This window comes from Protopterus annectens, chromosome 5.part1 (assembly GCF_019279795.1).
Source record: "Protopterus annectens isolate FY-2018-M chromosome 5.part1, PAN1.0, whole genome shotgun sequence".
NCBI classification, from domain to species: domain Eukaryota; kingdom Metazoa; phylum Chordata; order Ceratodontiformes; family Protopteridae; genus Protopterus; species Protopterus annectens.
This window is the reverse complement of record NC_056736.1, coordinates 271,494,796-271,515,535: the sequence shown is the minus strand read 5'-3', so window position 1 is coordinate 271,515,535 and position 20,740 is coordinate 271,494,796. Positions and strand designations below refer to the sequence as shown.

The following is a 20,740-nucleotide window of genomic DNA, read 5'->3' as shown; positions in this document are numbered from 1 at the left end:
TAACAAACTCCCTTTCCACTATAGCATGGGGATAAAAAGGAGAACAAGGGAGACACAAGGGAAACTAGCACTATTCTGTGGTACCTGTTGTGGGGGTGAGGCATGCAAAGCAGCATCAAAGTGTCTGAGCCATACCTATTAAAATGAGTCATACAAAATAGTTTCCTTCTCTCTCTCTCTCTCTCTCTCTCTCTCTCTACTTTACTCTTTTTGTGCTTCATGTGTGGCTTTCTTGTGCTTTAAAACTTCAGTTACCCTGATTTGTACAGGTATGGAACAATTTTCTTATTTAACCTTGAATCCTATGGGCTGTGTTCTCTATGTTATTCTTCTGAAGCTCCAGTTCTCCCCTCCCTGCATAAAACACAGGAGCTGGTCCAAGTTCAAAGTCATGTTTGCCACCTCCTCTAAGAAGTATTTTACCTTTCTGGTAAACTGTGATACTTCCTTTCCAATATGGCACAGGAATAGAAATAAGAAAAGGGAACACGTTATGCTCTGTGATACCTGATAAAACACCAGACAGAGGCTGTATGAAAGGTACTACACTAAAAAAAGCTGTGCTATAATGGTAATTCTATTATTGTATTTAATCAAGAATAAGTAAGACAAATCTTTCACTTTATTTTACATGGTGTGTGTGTGTGTGTGTGTGTGTGTGTGTGTGTGTGTGTGTGTGTGTGTGTGTGTGTGTGTGTGTGTGTGTGTGTGTCTAAACAGTTCTGTCCATATTAATGAACAATATTTGTTACTGATCCAACTGTTGTAAATGGACATAAGAAATGTATACAGAATATTCCTGGAATTTACTTATTATTATTAAAAGCACATAGACCCAAAATTTAAAAATGTTTTAGCCATTCAGATGGCATTGAGGGATAAACCCTGACTACAGCCCAGGTGACTTGGGTTCTGTTAGTGGCAGTGTGGGATGGGCATACTCTTCCTGGGAGGGGGAGGCAATTGTTGATAATGCTCCCTAAGGAGAGGTGTGGTCCAAAGAGTGGAGTTGCCCTCAGATGTGTCAATGAAAGCAGGGGAGGGGGTAGGGAAAATGTTACATCAAAAAAAAAAAACAGCTAGAAGTTGGACAACAGACCACCCAGGAAGCCCACAGGTTCCTTGTTGGCCCAAGCTTAAAATTTGGGCATTGGACCAGGGGTGAACTAAAGTGCTGGTAAACCCAGCAAAGAACGTGAGGCACTAGGTCAGAATAACAGTAAGGGGGAGGGGGGAATCTAACAACGTTCTAATTTATTACTGTTGCACAAAGGGTGTTCAACAGAAATCCATTGTACAAATGCAAGAAAGGAAGCAAACTTTACATCAGAGCTTTTCATTAGTCCAACACCTTACTCAGAAACTGCATTCATGTTGAGGTAATGTCATACCAATAATCTATGCTAATAAACTAGTAATGAGGGACATAATCTTCACTCTGTCTTCATTTTCCCATCACTGTCTCTTCTCATGACAATGTACAAATTGGAATACTTACAAATACAAGATACATGCTCAAAAATCAAAATACATTACTGAATCACTGTTTTATTTACAATGGAAACATAATTCAGTTTACAGCCACATATTGGTTGGTAACTGGTTTATTACGTGTTGTGCACTTCAATAAAGATTCATTTTATTAACATTTTTAGTTGTGGAGTGAGTTCCGGGTCCTGTTCCTGCTGGACAATTCTATTCTTGATTCTTGGCTTGGCTTCATACTACTCAGACATGTCACTGTACACTGATAAAAAATCGGTAATGAAGTAAGACAAGCAGCAGCAAGTATTAACAAGAAAACAGTTAAGTCTGAAAGAAAAAAAATGCAGCCCATTAGCCTGATTATAGTTTGCCAACTAAAACAATTATACATTCAGTTTAATACTAAATGTTTAATACTGAGTGTTTGATACTTTCATTTTCCAAACATCATACTCCAGACAACAGCTTTCACTTTTTCACTATGTAATAATAAATAAACAGCTCCTTCCTTGTACCCTACAGTTCTATCTATTTAAAAAAAGGTAAAAACAAATAACTGTCAAGGTGGTTAGTAACATTTGCTGAAATACTCAGGTGGTAAGACAAGTTCCAATACAACAGAAAGAGTTGATCTGCCACCCTTAGGAAGTTTCAGTGCAGGTCAATGCTTACCACCCAACCAGTAAATTGGCATACATGTTTTGAAAACAATCACTTAAAAGTACAATTAGATACTAGTTGCAAACATATTTATTTAGTTATTTCACATTTAGTTCATCCTCCTTGACATGCATAAAGTATTTTACTCACTACAGAGAAACAGAAACTGAAATATATCATTGGTATCCTCCCCTCCACACAGACAGACACACACACACACACACACACACACACACACACACACACACACACACACACACACACACACACACACACACACACACACACACAAGCGCACACACACACACACACACACACACACCCACACCCATACACATGCACGCGCACACACACACACACACACACACACACACACACACACACACACACATACACACACACACAGACACACACATGCATACATGTGTATATGTTTTTGAATGGTTATTGTGAAGATAAGTGGGATGTGTGTGTGTGTGTGTGTGTGTGTGTGTGTGTGTGTGTGCGTGTTTGAGAGTGTTTTAGGGTTAGGGTTAGAATAAGGAGTAGCTAAAAGGAAAGATTTAGTTTTGGACATGTTTAATGTTACAAGCTGTGTGCCAGAGTGTTTTGTGTAGTAGCAGTGTTAGGGAAAGGATTTTCCTTAAGGCAATGTGTAGGACTAAGGTTAGCAGCAGGGTTACAGTTAGGGAAAGCAATCATGAGCATGGTGGTGCAACTGTCAGTATGCTGGCTTTGATATAGTCTGCTTTGTAGCTTTTGTACAATGGCAGAACATTCTACAATCATATATGTATATATATATATATATATATATATATATATATATATATATATGTGTGTGTGTGTGTGTGTGTGTGTGTATGTATGTATGTATAAATACAGAGAGAGTTTTCACTGTGTGATATCTTAAACCCCCTGTAATGGAGGCCCATGGGATATATGCACATGATCCATAGTCTGCTAAACAACTCCAAAGAACAAAGTAAAAATGAAAAAGCAGCAAACCAACGACCAGGAAGGAACCGGACCACAAAACTTATAAGCTTTCCTTCGTTTAATAAAACATCATGAACTTCATCAGAATAAAAACAAAAATACACTACAATTTTTTTAACATTTCATATGTATAAAAACATGAAAATATATGTATATAGTAATCTACAATATCAAACCACTACACAGTGTTTCATCAAATAAAGCCCATTTTGTAAACAGCTTGGCTCTCTAAATCAAAGCCTTTGTAATTGAAGAAAACACTTGATGTTAATAGTTTCATTTAGTCCTGGAGGCTAGTCAGCTCTTTAAACTATCTGCCATTTAGTTTCCCTACATTCTAATAAGGCTTTAAAATTACCCACCATAGGACCACAAACTACTTTGTCTAAAACAAAGAATGTAAATTTCTTAAAACTGTTACATAATAAAACATGTCATGCCAGTGCATACATAAAAACTGGAACAAAGGTTTACTTATAAAAAGGTATGTAACATAAGCAGTATACTTGAAAGTACTTCTAAGACATCACACAATGGAGTCAAAGACCCTGTTGGGACTTTTGCTTGTGGTCATTGCAGGCAATGTGGATACATAGCCAATTCAGGTTCAGTTGAGTTGAAACATTTCAAGAAAGTTATATGGCCTAAAGCAGGTTTACATGTGATTCTGTGGGCATTGTTTATCTCGCAGTATGTAATTCTTGTACCAGTTTTTATGTTGGCAAGACCATCAGGTCACTAGGAAGAAGGATTTATGAACATGTGTTGGCAGTGAGAAATGAAGACAGGAATAAGTGAAATCTCCAGCTTCGCTGTGTTTTTACGCTTTGGTTTCTATTTATATATATATATATATATATATATATATATATATATATATATATATATATATATATATATATGTATATATATATATATATATATATATATATATATATATATATATATATATATACACACACATATATTAACATTTTGCATACACAATATATATGTAAGAGTTTGTCAAAGACTGTTGGTGTGTGTGTGTGTGTGTGTGTGTGTGTGTGTGTGTGTGTGTGTTTGACAGTTAATCTGTCAACTCCCTATTGTTTATTTATTTATTTTATTTATTTGCAGTTTGTTTGCCAGGATAGTCCATTGGGCCACAAGCATCCTGCTTTCAATGGAGTCCTGGGGAGAAAAGCTCCAGAAAAATACAAATACATAGTACACATTGCACATATACATTAGAGATTATCTCATAGGAATACAAAGTAAATATAAGAAAAGGTTAACAATGATAGAATACATCAGTATAGTTCATTAAACAGCAAGAAAAAACACTTTTTTTATTTTTTATTTTTTTTACAAAAGTAGCAGCATAGGATAACTGTTAAGTAGTTGGTCAAATAGTTCAATAGAGCTGTGGAACCATACGAGGCAGTGATGGCGTATTTAGTTCTAGGAGAGTAGGAACTGGTATTAAGGATTAGGTAGGATGGGAAGAGGAGCACTTCCATTGTGAAGTTAGGTGTGAGTGTAGCAAGGTTTTAAATGAGGACAGACTGCTGGTGATGCGGATAGGAGATGGTAGAGAATTCCAGAGGCATGCAAGAGAGAAGGACATTAGGTGAATCCCAGCTGGACGTGTGGGTTTGTGCAATTTAATTAGTTTTTGGGAATTAGATCTTAGAAGTCGTTCTGGTTCATGCATTTCGAAGGTAGTGGCTAAGGAGGGACAAAGAGAGAGGTTATAAATGAGTTTGTGTGCTTGGATGAGTTGGGTATAAGTGAGGAGGTTAGGTAGCTCAAGCCAGTTTAGTTGTTGAAGAGAATTACAATGGTGAGAAATGGCTCTGTGACCTGCCGCAAATTTTGATATCTTGTTACAGCAAGAGGAGAGTTTTGTTTTGAGGGAGGACTGCAGGTTGGTGAGGATAGATGCACCATATAGGAGGGATGGGATGAGATACATATTGGCTAGTATGAGCCTGGTGGAAGGAGAGATATAACGATTATGGCAGTATAGCATACCAGTTTTTTTGTGGGTTTTTTGATATTTACTTGTAAATATTTGTCGAATTTTAGTTGATCATCTATGAGTACTCCTAGTAGTTTAGTGTCTGAGACTATTTCTAGGGGAGTATTGTTTTTGCTAGTGATTATGAATGACTGTTTATCTAGGGAGGATGTTTTGGAGGCAGTGAATAACACAAGTTTAGTTTTGGTTGCTTTAAGATGGTGGTCTAGCATCCACTGCTCAGTAGAGGAGAAGGTGCTTTGGGTAAGCTTATTTAGAGAGGGGATAGAAGGGGAGGAGCAGATAATGGTAGAATCATCAGCATACTGGATAAGGCTGGAGTTTGGAATGGCTTGGTAGAAGTCATTAATGAATAAATTGAATAGTAGAGGGCCTAAAATGGAGGGATACCTGTGGGAGTATTAAGGGAGAATGAAATGGCTTTATTCTATTTGACTGCTTGTTGTCTGGTTGTGAGGTAGCTGGAGAACCACCTAGTACAGGAAGGGGATAGGTTTAGTCTGCAGAGTTTATTAAGAAGCAGGTTGTGGGAAATAGTGTCAAATGCCTTGGAGAGGTCGAGGAGAATGGTGGACACGAAATGGCTGGAATTGCGGGCTTTGTTACTTGTTTCAAGGAATGACAGGAGGGCAGTGGAGGTGCTATGACCGGGTCTGAATCCTTGCTGTGTGGGGGTAAGAAGCTAGTTGTTGATGAGATAGGGTAAGAGTTGTTGGTGGATACATTTTTCAAGAAGCTTAGAAATAGGGGATAAGATAGCAATAGGGTGGAAGTTTGTAATGTCATTATTAATGCCTCCTTTATGTAGAGGAATAATAAAGGTGTTCTTCCTTTCTTAGCAGATCAGTTGTTTGACATTGCAGATCAATATTTGACACTGCAGTTATGAGTCTACTGTAATAACTCGGATATAATCCCTTTCTCTGTTACTGTGTGATCTCGAGGTGGTGTATATATATATATATATATATATATAAATATATATATATATATATATATATATATACACACACACACACACACACACACACACATATACATGTGTGTGTGTATATTAAAAATATACACACACACACACACACACACACACACACACACACACACACATATACATGTGTGTGTGTGTGTATATTAAATCAACCAGTGGTCAGTGGGTGTTATCAATACACAATAAAATTGACCTCTGTGACATATTCACCACAACAGCATATCCTAGAATTAAGGATGTTTGCTTCTAATGTCACATCTAAAACACTTTAGATTCTAGAATTGTGGGTTATATTACTTGTAATGTCACTTGTTACACTAGTCACAGCCCAAAGTAGTCAGACCATCCTCCCTGGTTTGTCATCTCACAGAGCAACTTGTTCTTTCTGACATGGTTATAATTTAAAAGCACAGCTTAGGACCTTTCTTTTTTCTTATTGTGATGAACAAATAAAGGTCTGTGATAAATGAAAATGCACATACTGGTTCATAAAATTCAAATACTCCACAGAAGACATTAAATTTAAAATTCTGCCATAAATATCCAGAAAACAGTTAATATAATCTTGAGAATATATAATGTAACAAATACAAATAGTCATATAACAGGCAGTACACAGGCAAAAAAGGGTATGAATCAACCCATCAGCAGGAGACTAAAAGGGTCTGGTGCATAATAATATCGACAGCCAACTTGTCAGACTTTAGCTCATCAAGTTAAAGCTGTCAGAATCACTGATCTGCAAAAAGTCAGCATTTTATCCCATTATTTAACTTGCAGTCGTGTCTTATGGGGCAGCAAACAAGTGAAAATAAATGTGTAGGCTACATCTACTGCTACTTTGAAATAACAACTCTGAGATTGCATGGTCATCAAGAAAAAGGAACAGTCTGATATCCATGCACAGGAACGTACTCCCCACAGTATTGCTCATTCATTCAAACCACTCAGTGAATTCCAGCACTCAATCACTGTGACACTCAATAAGAGGAACTGGACTATCTGCCTCATAAGTTGTCCCTTGAATCCATGGATGACACCTGTTTTATAATTTGAAGTATACCGTTAAACTAAGAACTTCACAGAAGCTAGTCAACTGTACAACTGCTATTTCTGTGAGGACCACTACCGCATGTGAGCATTACTAAAAATGACTTTCAGTGATCAATGAAGTTCATCTTCTCCCCACGGTTGTATGAACGTAGGGGATCCTCCTCACATAGGGGTGCATGAGGTTTGCCCCCTGCACAAAACCATGTTAATTTACCACTGAAACTGTTTTTCATGAGTGAGGGTTTGCAGTAATGGCACTCAGTGAAATTGCTATTTGTAAAACGGCATGAATTCAAACTTTACACAGCTATTCTTATCATTAGGATGTCTTCTACTAAATGCCAAATCCACACACTTACGAAGGGTAGAAACTACTATGTATAAGCATCAAGAAAAAGGATCCTGAAACTATAAAAACATCCTGCGCAGAACAAACACAACCTGTCCTAGGTCTGCATGTGGAATTTAAGCTTAAATAGTTTGTAAATCTGTGAAAAGAAACCAAAGTTGCACTTTCAATGATATCCACAGGTGAAATATCTCTAAAGAAGGATGCTGCTTATACGGTTTGTTCCTTTCTATGTTGAGATCTGACTACCTATTTCTATATTTTCACTGTGTCTGTCATATGAAGAGGCAGTACAACTGTTCAGCCCCTTGAAATGTGCTTGATGAGCTAATTTTCCTTAATTGCCAACAATTAACAAAAAGCTGGTCAGTCAGATGCTTCTTTGAGCATAATATCCAAGTTGCCATTCACAGTATGCAAGAACCATCACTATCATTTCGCAAAGCACTTGTCACAGTGATGGTCATGGCTCTAACAAACTAAGCACAGTAGATCATATTTCTCTACTCCAGCAACAGACTCCAGCACATCCTGAGGGACCTACAGGAATCCACAAACAAGCTGAAAAACATCTCTCTCCAAGATACCCTTGGTCTGCCCCAGGGCCATCCCTCCATGGAGGCATCATTTTAAGGTGCCTAGACCAACACAACTGACTTCTCTCAGCATGGAAGAGCAGAGACTGTCCTTGCTTTATCACAGAAAGTAAACTCAGCTACCCAACAAAGAAAATGCATTTCTGATGCCCATATCTGCAATGTAATCCTTCCAGTCACTATCGAAAACGTATGATAGTTCCAGGCCACTCAGCTCAAAGCTAAGGGTCTAAGAACTCCAAAATTGCTATTCACTGTGATTTTATAAATTACTGTTACACTGTAATAGTTGTACTACACAAAGAATGACAGGTAAGTGTTTTCATTTCTTGATTTTATTTTAAATTAATTTTAGCACTCTATCTGTTTAGTTAAGGTATTTAAGTCTATATTAGTTGCACTGCATTTCTGCTGTTTAAGTTGACTAACTGTTGTTATTAAGCCCTGATTTCATGGATGCATGACAGGGTAGGTCAGGACTTGTCTTTGCATTGGGGTGGTTCCAGGCTAGTCAGTTCACAGCTAAGGGTATAATGTTTTTCCCTTCAACCTTCATTGTTGTACTTGTGTCCTTCCACCCAATGTATCTGACAACTTAATTCCCTCCCTTTCCCCTTTTACTGGCTAGTGATAATAAGCACATAAGAATAATGTTACAAAGTCTCTATTCTTAAACTATTCAACAGGTTAAAAGACTTTTGATAAAAACTGCTTATCACTGAGTGTACTGATACTGCTTGCTCTGATTTTAGTATCAAATTAGTGAGATTTGTGTACTATAATTAGTTTACTGGTTCTTGCTGGTGGCAGAAGAAGGTTTCCATGCTAGTTGTTTTGTATTGAAATTTAAATACTCAGTAGCAAGTCCACCTAAGCATCATTCTAAAATTGAACTCCAAACAGTTATAGTTACTCCTGCCCCAAAGTCTTTCCTGTCTGTATCATGGAGCAGTACTTCCCCAGAACTTCTCTAGCCAGCCTGATTGAGATGGGTATCTTGGGACAGTGTAAGAATTGTTTCATGCTGTCTGAAAATTACCTATTACTCAAACAACATAACACAGTGTGTGAGAGATTTACATATATAATATTCTTGGATACAAAAACCTCACACACAGTACACTCAGACACCAAAACTGGCAGCAATACACCACACATCACACCTCTCCAAGGCCGTCACAATACACATAATCCATCATATGCAGAGGTTCTAAAGATTAACTTGCCTAAACCCCAAAGACCTCCAAAACACAGCACAGGCACAAAGGACACTCAGCATATTAGGCCTACTTCTTCACACAGCACAGGGAGTCCCAAAGTCACAGATGATGAGGCAAGCATCAACCCAACCAAACATTCTTGTTATAAGTGACTCCACTGAAAGACATACAGATCTGCTCTTACCAGGCTGAGTGAGGAAAGAGAGACAGTTGGTTGCTTGTCTGGTGCCAGGATCTGTCAGATCACGCAAGCATTCAAGTCCTTGAACAACAAAAAACAGTATGACTTTCTCATAGTTCATGATGGCGTCAATGACTTGAGGTGTACTTCCTGGATTATATGATGACAGACATGATGTAGCTCTCAGACTGTGTATGCAAGGCAGGTATGAGCCTCGCATTGAACAGCATTCTGCCTTGTCCAACGATGATGTTGCGATATGAGCAAAAATAATTGGTTTAGTTTTTGGTGTCATTTAAAAGGGTCCAACATTTGTCAACCTGGGAGGATACGATTGTCATACCATGCTGCTTTGCCAGGGATGGCCTGCATCTATCCCCTCTAGAGTTTTGATTATTGGCAAAGACACTGTCAACCCCATAGTGCCTTTTTTAGGCAATACCAACCTGATAAACATACCAACATAACAAACAAGAAAAAGACAATATGAAGAAATTTCACTCCCTACATGCCCTTCTCACCCTGGAACACAATGATGTCTGTGTAGTGACTAAGACATGGTTTAAAATAGCAAACAGCACTCTGGATGTACAGGGCTCTAACACCTTCCACACCTTTACACCAGACAATGAGCAAGATAGTAAAAACGGTGGAGGGGAATTTACCTACATCCAGAAGAGACTCATCAAAGCTGGTAAAGCAGCATGATGCACTAAAGCTTCCTCATGTCCAAATAACTATCAGAAAGGTCCCATACCATATATTACCTAGCTATAGAACTCTCTCTATAACAAAAGAAAGCCACAACACCTATCTACAGCAACTAGAATCACTCAGTATTAAACCCAACACTTTTTCTAGGTAATCTAAACTATTCAAATATAGACTGGGAAACATATAACACCACCAGTGCACAAACACAGATTTTCCTGGACTTTGACAAAACAAATGCCCTGGAATAATTAGTTACAGTACACACTAGGGGGAATAACATCTTGGATCTTGTCCTTACTAATATGGGATCATCTTGCACCATCCCTTGTGTATTTTCATCACTTGTTAGATCTGACCATACAGCAGTCTTCTTCTTCAAAATAAAACTGAAGCCAGAGATCCCTTCCACCTGAGGTACCTTTAGAAATTTCTTTAAGACAAAGTACTTACTCCTAAGTGATACACTGGCAAGCTTCAATTCCCACCAAACTCAGTCAGTTCCACTAAATAAGCATAAACACACACCACCACCATGCTTTACCAACATGCAAACAGATGCATAGATGCAGCTGTACCCCCAAGGAACAAGTTCAGGGCAAACCCCATAAACAAACCCACATGGAGGAACCATAATATCAACAAATTCTTTAATAAAAGAAAAGAATTTTGAACAAAAGTAAGAACAGAAATTCCTAGAATGTCAGCTCAGATCCCTTGTCACTGACATAAATAAACAACTCAGGAGCTTGGTGGAATTTATTAAAGTCAAGTTGTGATGATGTCAGGTACTGCCAGCTATGCTAGGAGAAGTAGGGCAGTAGATGTGTAACATATGTCAGCATAGCTATCTGGAGTTTTGTAAAGAAATATATGTCATTGGTATATCAAACTGATCTGTACAGGTGCTTGTGTTGAAACTGTACTTGTAATTCTGCTTGTGTTAAAAATTTACCAACAATGGATCCCGCTAGACAGAAAAGAAATACATCTGTGTGTCAGACCATACCTCCCAACCGTACTGAATTGTCCGTTTTTTGCCGAGTTTTGGGGTCCAAATAATGGTGTGCCACGATTCCCGAGTGGCACCCCTTAATTTCCGATTTCCCGGTTCTTTATTTTAAATTTTATTTCCCGGCTTTTGAGCTGACGTCATTGCGTGCACAATGACGTCAGCTCCGTGAAACAGAAACAGCCTGTCGGAAGGCTGAATTGAGTTGGAGCTCAACATGCAATGTATTTCCGGCTGTGCGGCCCTTTCCAAATCCTTAGCGGGAATCGAGATGTGGTTTTAGTGTGGATCTATGCGTCTGCCATTATGAGAAGGAAGGAAGTGTGTGTGCGCCTACTGGAGGCATGGACGAAGCTGCATGCAGAGTGCAGAGGTAGGAACTAAGAGCTGGGATGTAAATAATGTAATTTTTCTACTTGATGTCTGTGGTGCCCTAACTTTAGTCCGAATTTCAGACTGATCAGTTTATTAAGTCAGGCAGTATTCCCAGCATGTGACAAGAAAGCTTCTGGTAAATGCAGAGTCTTTTGTACTGAAGTTGTTGACCTCTCTTGCCTGTTATTATGCGCACTTTGATTTAACTATTGACCTACGAAAAATGAGGGACAGCTGAGGAGAAATATAGGCAAGCAGTTAAGCAGGTAAAACAAATTATCAGTGTGTTAAACATAATCTGTGTTCTCTAGCAAATGTTTGCCTCTGTCTGGGCACTGTCCCTGTAATCTAAGCTGAGTTCCTCGACTGAAACAGATCCTTTTCATTTTGTTGGCTGCTTCATTGGTAGATACTTTTCTGCATTGCCTTTTGTTGTGACAAGTCTAAGAGATGCCGTCATTGGCCACAAACATCAGACTATGGTGATTGTTGCAATGCAATACTTATTAGGAACAGCAACAACATTTTGTAATGCAAACTAAGGATTACACTGAAGGAATAGTATGAGAAAGCAGACTGTTATTAGCCACCACCCTACATCCTACCAGACATGACAAACTGCATGGAATTCTGCCCAACTGATTAAAACTGTCTAAAACTCCTCATCAGGCTAGCACATAGTTTTGTATGACAGTATTCCTCACAACAGTAGCAACTGCTCACCCTTAGTTTCTCCTGAATGTTCTTCCCTTCTGCCACACTCATTTCTTTGAAAAAAGTCAATATTGTGTGACCCATCTGCTGTAATGGGTTTCCAAAGATACTAGACTTTTGCTGTTGAATGTTTTACTATATTTGTCTGTGTGCTGTGTTCTCCCATCTTCTGGATTATATTGATTATAATTTCCTAGGCTGCATTTGTAAAGAAGTTGTAGCCAAACATACTTTTTTAATATTTATTTATCTTGTAATTAGACAAATTAACTGAACCAGACCCCCCTAAATAAAGATTTTCATATGTACGCAGATGTAGATGGCTATACAGTTCCAAGCCATAGTTTCAGATGTGGAAGAAGTTATGTAACCTCAAGTAGTTACTGTTTTAGCCATATTGCATCAAACTCAATTTTCCAGTGTCTTTAGAATGATTATGATCTAAGTTGGCTTTTGTCATTAAATTCTCAGAAGTATTCTAAATATTTGCTGTAAATAATAATACTGTAAGCTTTTGGGATGTCGTTAATGCTATTACCTTTATATGGTAAAACTCTTTGATTTGCTTTGCATTGCTATGTTTGACTAGCTGCAATAAGTTCTAATCTGTGTTTTGTATGTAATATAAATTCAAAACAGTATTAGCCTGCCGATTCATTTATTATGCTTTTAGAGTGTGTGCATTTCATGGTCGTTTTATTAGAATGCATTTCATGCTGCCGTTTTCATTCTGTTTGCTGCCAATTCATTTATTATGCTTTTGGTGGGTGTATTTCATGGTTGTTTTACTAGAATGCATTTCATGCTGCAGTTTTCATTCTGTGAATATACCTGGTGGTTAGAGGAGATACTCAGGCTTAAACCTTGTATCTTGGGTACAGGTAATAAGAGCCTAAAGTCCCTACCCACCACCACTTCTGAAAACTTTACAGATTTATGCCTCATATTTTTGTTTTCTTCCTCATAAAACCTGTGGTGGATTTTTGTGGCAAGTCAGTGAAATATTTAATTCACTAAATAATGACAGGCATTAGAATTTCAGTCTTCATATTCTTCAGAAAATACATGTAACACAAAACCTTTTATTCTAATAATTTTCTAAGTTTATAACATCACTATTTTAAATTTGTCCCTATTTTTGGGTCTGTATTCCCCATTATTGGCTTTGTCCAGGTTTTTTGTGCTAAGAGGTTAAGAGCTATGGTGAGAACTGAATTCACTAAATGATAGCCATTTAAGATTCAGTCTTCTACTGTTCAGAAAACTGCTGATTTAGCATAGTGGTATGTTGCTCTGATTGTAGTGCACAGGGTCCTGGGACCTGGGTTCAAGACTTGGCAGTGAAACGTGGCGGTAACAACATTTTATTCTAGCAACTTTCCAAAATTATACAAGCAATGTTTAAAATGTGTCCCTGGTTTTTCGGCTTTTGTTCCCCCCAGTGCAGTGGGACTCTGGTGCCATATTTTGGCTGTCTATTCTTCAGTTTGTGTTTGAAACTTGGCATCCCACAATTCCATAGGAGTGGGCGGGGTCACATAATTATGTATGCAAAGTGTATGTTAATCAGCATACAGATTTGTACCTATTTTTCATGGGCCTTGTCTAGATTTTTTATGTTTCCAGGTTGAGAGGTATGTGTCAGACTGTAATGTAACTGTTGAAATGAATACATTGTAACAGAGGATAACAGAAGAGAAGAGGTTAATCTCAGTCCAGCTAACTTGGAAAAATAGTCTGAAATTAAATTAACTGGTTTGGGCCATAAAAATTGTACCTTACAGTTCTGACTGCAGCCACAGACAAAATGTCTGTGAAAATCAGGACTAGGAATCCTACTGTACTATCCTTAGGGGTGAACTAATTGCTAACCTGGAAGGGTGGAAGTTTTGAAATGATTTTATAGCTTCCAGATGCTATAACACATCTTAGCAAAACTATGTCTATGTGTATGGTAACACATATGTGCTAAATTCTGATTCAGTTTGTAGTAAAAGGAGGTAGTGTGGGAACTGGAGTCAGATAACCAGATGTATGTGATGTCATTCTGTAATCCAGCACTGAAATGATGTTTTAATAATACATGAGACAGAAGTCTCAAACAGTCTGTTTGTGAAACCTGGCAAAGAAGGGCACTTTACCCACATCATCTTGTCTTGCTTTAGTAATTAACCAGAGAATAAGTAATTCTTCAGATCAGTCAGGAAAATATAGTGAGATTCGTTAAGTACTGTTTTGCTGTATCAGTGTGAATTATCCATCTGTGTTATTTTTATATTTCCTGTGATTGAAACTGTGGTGTTTATTGTAAACAGATATTCATTATCTTCATGTTCTTTGTATTATCTACTATTAAATATATTTCAATTTTTTTTCATTTTGGCTGTTTTTTTAGAAATTTAACCTTTGAGAGTACTTATATTTATTTGGTGACACTGTGGCCATTCTTGGAAGCCTTGTTGCATTGGTCATACACAAATGTATTAGTATTAATTTTACTCAGTATAATTGGATACCTGTGTAAGAGCCTTAGAGTAGTTGACTGGTGTCAGTATAACTACCTTACAGTTTGGGCAAAGGAGGCAGAACTAGTAAATCTGTGCCAGCCTTTCCAGTGTGTGTGTGTGTGTGTGTGTGTGTGTGTGTGTGTGTGTGTGTGTGTGTGTGTGTGTGTGTGTGTGTATGTGTGTGTGTGTGTGTGTGTGTGTGTGTGTGTCAAAAAATCAAATCTCAAAGAGTGTATGTGCCAACTACTTGGAGCAGGGACAGACAGCACTGGTTTCACAGAGAGGGTGGTGGAGGACCTGGCTTGAAACACTCCGCTAAGAACTCAACTCTCCAGCTGTGCCAATGGGGAGTCTTATTGGGGCCTGGAGAGAGAGAAGGAGACCCAGCCCCCAGCAGAGTGTGTTCTCTGTGTGGTCTTAAGGAAATTGTGCTTGGTGCAGAGAGCTGCATCTGAAAATACTAGTGTATCTATTTTTGTTCCAAGTGAACAGCCCTCTCCAGTGCCAGTGGTGAGGATTAAGGCTTCTTGATTACTGGCCCAGAGCAGGGGCATCATACAAGTTTGAGGCTAAACTAGCTACCCTAGCCAAAGACAATCTCAATGCATTTTTTTAGTTATGGTCCTCTTTTTGTCACAGTCATTATACACCTGTACATTAAATGGAATTCCTGACTGTTTCTCCTGGAAAATGTCTTTTTCCAATTTATTTTATATATTTTCAGTGTTTGTCTGGCAAAATGTCTAACTCCATGTTGTATTATTTAAATTACCTTTGTATAACACTGTATAAATTTGCTTCTCTTGTTTGTTTTTTTTTTTAACAATGTTTCGGAGATTTTCTCCCTGGGCCTCGCTGTAAATGGACCTGGTCCAGTTGGAATTTCCTGGTTAACAAATGTAAAATAAAATACAATAAATAAAAATAAATAAATGTTCGTAACCTCAAAAAAAGAACACAACAATTTCACTGAGCTGATTGTGAATGATGGTACCTATACTAAAGCTGAAGATATAGCAAACTTATTGTCCAATTAATTTATCTCTAACTTTACCCTCTTTCTCCTGTGTATCCCTCAAGATATACCCAAATCTGGCTTACATCCAGCTATCACACAAGACCAAGTCCAAAAAGTGCTACCAAAAGCTAAAAATACTGCATCTAGGGGTCCTGATAAAATTCTTGGATGCATCTTAAATAGTATGAGGTATGATTTAGTCACACCCCTAACAGCACTGTTCAATTTCAGCCTATATTCAGTTTTTGTACCAAGTGAATGGAGAACAGCTACATTCATTCCCATGTATAAGGGAGGACCTTCCATAGAACAAGGCAATTATAGACCCATAAGTGTGACCAGACTCATATGCAATGCCAAGGAAACACTTATCCTTGAATTAATCAGCCAGGACAGGGAACCTCCAAAAACTGGACCCCTCTCAGTTTGGATTCATCAAGGGCAGGTCATACTTACTCAACCTGGTGGATTCTTTTGAAAAAGTCACAAAAGCAATGGATAAAGGCAAAACAGTACATACCTTATACCTCAACTTGGCCAAAGCTGTTGACATATTCCCCCACTCAGGCAGATTAGAAAAGCTAAATTAACTGGGAATAAATCCCTATGTCACCAAATAGATTGCTAACTGGCACACAGGATGCAGATAATCAAAACAGGGTACCTCCACAAAGAGACCAGTTACCAGTGGAGTTCCCCAGGGTTCCATGCTTGGACCTCTCTTGTTTGGCATCTAATTTTCTGAAGTAAAAGCCAATACCAAAGGGCTATGGCAGACTAAATTTACAGATGATTGTAAGCTGGGAGTAGTCATTGAATCCTCAAATAACTTAGCCATCCTGCAGGATGGTTTATCTCAAATAAATAACTGGTGTCAAAATCAAGGTCTGAAATTAAATGCCAAAAACATCTTTATTGTATCCTTTGGAAAGTCATTTACCCAAGGGAACTACCACAATGGCAATACACCTCTAAGAGTTGACCCAGGGTCAGGATTTGGGAACCTATGTGGACAGTGACCTAACTTTTGACCAACATCTGCATTGTTGTAAGAAAGTCCTTCTATACTGCACAGCTTATAGACAAAGGGACTGTATCTAGATCTAGGAATGTCATTGCCCCCTTTACTCAACCCTCACTAGGCCAATCATTAAATTTAATGCCCCCTTTGCCATGAATCTGTCCAGGCACATGCAACAACTGAAATATCCATAGAGATACCTTACTAAAAGGATAAAAGGCCTAACCAACGTGCCCTACATGGACCAGCTCAAATTCCTGTCACTATATTCAGTATCATACATATTGCTAAGAGGTGATATGTATCTGACATATAAGACATCCTCCGACCCATTACTGATGGATTTACTGAATATCAGCAAGTCAGTTGGCATCAGAAGTACTAAGTCTAGGAATCTAAACCTCTTCTTCAACATTTACAGAAAGGTTTGGAGGGACAGGTATATCTCACAGAAGATATTTCTGCTGTGGAACAGACTCCCCATCCACATAAAACAAAGTTCATCCCTGTCCATTTTCAAAGACAACTTAGATCTATGGATGGGAAACAGAAAATTAACCCCAGGACTGCCCTCTGTATTACTACTGGACAGAAACAGTTCCAAAATGCTTTATCACAAGCATGAGTTCCCTCATATTTTCTGTGGTATGATCTCAGTTATTCTGATTAGGGGTAACACAGAATTATCAACCCTGGGATGGGTAAGGTCGATCTATAACCAAGTTGGATACATTATTTCAAGCAAAAAAGAGAACTTGGCTAGCCTTAAAATGGCCCACAAGGCAGCTAGCCCAGTCTTACCTATGAAACCATGAATACAGATAAGGATGGGGACAAGAAATAAATAGCAAAATCAGACTTTTGTTCTCTGACTCATCTCTCACCTCTCCTTCACAGTCTGGACCAATTTCTACATTATGGAAGCCACTGTACCAATTTCCCTACTCTTACTCATGAACAGAATACTAAGATACTTAAACTCATCCATCTGAAGAAGTTGTCTATCCATCACCTGAAGGGAGTAATTGGCTTTTTCTTTGAGAGAATCATGACCTCTCTTCAAAATAAAAGAAAAGAGAAAATCATGGCCTTTGATTTGAAGGTGCTAATTTGCACCTCAGCTGCTTTACATTCAGCAGTAATTCATTCCAATGCATGCTGAAGATCACAGTCAATCATGTTTAACAGGACATCATCTGGAAATATCAGAAATGCAGCTATTAGTTCCTCAATCTGACTATGCTCCAGAACTTGGCTGAAGCTTGGTATCCTGTCTATGAAAACAGGAGTAGAAATATGAAAGGCACACCCTTGGTACAGTCCTATGCTCACCACGAATTTATATGAGATAACATTGAACATGCACACACATAATTCCCACTCCTAAAATACAATGCCCTAACTCCATGCAGCTGAGTCCCTGGGATCCCACACTGCTATAGTATTTCCAAAAAGATATTGTGAGGAAAGCAGTCACACATTTTCTCAAAGTCCATAAAGCAAATGTAGACAGTACTGGCATACTCCCGTAACACCTCCAAAATATTTGAAAGGGCAAAGAGTTGACCCACTGCGCCATAGCTACAATGGAATCTGAATTGCTTCTCATGTCTTAACTACTGGATAAAGTCACTTTTCCAGCCCCTTGGTATATGCATTCTCAGAAAGGCTTAGGAATATGCACTCTTTATAACTGAAACAGACACCCCTGTCATTCTGTCTTTCTAAAAACAGGGACCACCACCCCAAAATGCCAGTGCAGAAGTAATGTTTCATATTACCAAACAATGTTGGAAATGCAAGTAAAGCCATGATATTCTACCAATCTTCAAAACCTTCAGCACTTCCAAACAGATTTAATCTACTTACACAGCCTTGCCACAGTTTAAGTGTTTAATATCTATAGTGACCTCATACACTGAAATGTATCAAATTCCACCAGCTGCTTCTGGCACTGGCTCCTCAGAGGGGACCGTGACCAGCAGATTCAGGAGTTTCCTTCTGCCTCTCAATCATGTTTCCACCTAAGCTCAGTAGTTCTCTAGCCTTGCAGAATATCCCCTAGAGTAATATCCCACAACCTCTTGTCTGAGTCACCACACGGTCTGGAGAAACTTCTTTGAGTCAACCAAAAGGAATTCTTTATGGCCTCTCCAAACTTTTCCCTCACCCAGATTTCACTTTGATAATGGCCACAGCTGCTGCCTTCCTGGGTCATTGGTACCTTTTAGTCATATCTGGGGACATTCCTCTTCTGTAGTTTCTTGGACATCCTCTTTTTCTTAATTTGATTGCTAGTAGGGAACATATTTTTGTTTTCTATTTTGCAGTTTTAGCTAAAACACTGATAGTTGATCAGCTCAGTTGAAAATAGACTATAGAAGACATTTTAAACATAAAAGAACAATTTCTTCAATAAGAGACATTGTGCTTATGACATACTGCACATGGTTCTTTCAGTATTAGGGCTTGCAACTCTGCAATACTCTAAGCTGATGCCACAATCAGTAAAAACTAAATTTTTCATGACAAAACATGTTAGGGCCGAAGCAAAGACACATTTTAGATTTGGAAGGGTCAGTTTTTCATTGATAAAGTCAAATCTCACACAGCTGAAATTTTTTTTTCTAATAAAGTTGAGAAGCAAACAAGTACTTGAGGACTTTTAACTAAACTATGGAGAGCAACTAACAGGTAAACAGGTATGCATGTTGAAATAGAGAAATGTATTTCAACTAAGGAGTATAAGAAAACAGAATTAATAAGGGATAAATAACTACATACTATAATACATGTTTTACAGGACAGGAAATGATCTTCAAGTCATCTGATTACCATAAAATGTAAAATATTTGCCATGTAACAAAATAAATGTTTATATCAGTTGGTTTCTTGGACTATTTTGCTCTAGGTAAGAATACCTGAAGAAACAGGTAATAGGAATTAGTTTTAAATTCATGAAGATGAGCATCTGAGACATTTTAAAGAGGAGGACAAAATGTTGTCCCACTGCTGCTGCAACAATATACTGTGGAACAGAGGTAGTAACTGGCTGTGAGCATGGTTTCCACTAAGTTTAGTTGTGCATGTCCAATAAGACCTCTGTGAATGCTGGCTGTATGGACATACACATATACACCAGTATCTAAACAGCATAATAGGCACAAACATTAGGCTATAAAGCTTTGTTGTTGACAAGTACAATGCAATTCATGCAAAAATAAAACAAAAAGGAGAACATGCCAGTAAGCATAATGAGGCAGAACAGCATTCTACATCTCAGCCATATCATCTGCAAAGCTAACATTTAGTCAGCAAAATAGCCTGTAATGTCTGTTCTTACATCTAGACATTCCTCTGCAAAGGTTAAGGCTAAAGTTTCACTTTTAAGAATACTACAGACATGTGCAGGCATCACAGTGATTTTCAAACAGGCCCTATAAGTACCTCTACAACATACTGGATCAAAGCATACACTAATTTTATGTTGTCAACGATATCTATGTTCAGAGTCTGTTCTTACTGTGTTCCATAACTATGTATTTGTTGACAACATCTGACTAATCTAAATACATCCATGTTGTATATTTAACTGTGTGTTACCCACGCTGTGGCTGAAATGGGTCAGCTTGTGATTGGGTCACTATCCTGGACAACAAACAAAATTAATGAATTAATATCAGAAAAATCAAATCAAGTAAGTAATTGGCAACTCATAGAAGTGGTGCTGCGGTAGCGTTGTCGCCTCACAGCAAGACGTTGTCCCGTTCGATTCTCAGCTAGAGCGTCTTCTGTGTGGAGGCATACGTGAATGGGCGTGCCTTCGTT

General features: G+C 38.2%; 1 protein-coding gene across 1 annotated transcript in view; it reads right to left on the bottom strand.

The window, feature by feature from the left end:
• Positions 1-1,528: 1,528 nt before the first annotated feature.
• Positions 1,529-20,740, bottom strand: part of LOC122803143 — a 768,079-nt gene continuing 748,867 nt past the window's right edge. The window contains exon 6 of the mRNA XM_044072764.1: positions 1,529-1,812. Within this exon, the coding sequence (XP_043928699.1) occupies positions 1,652-1,812 (161 nt within the window). The 3' untranslated portion in view covers positions 1,529-1,651. The remainder of the gene's footprint in view (positions 1,813-20,740) is intronic.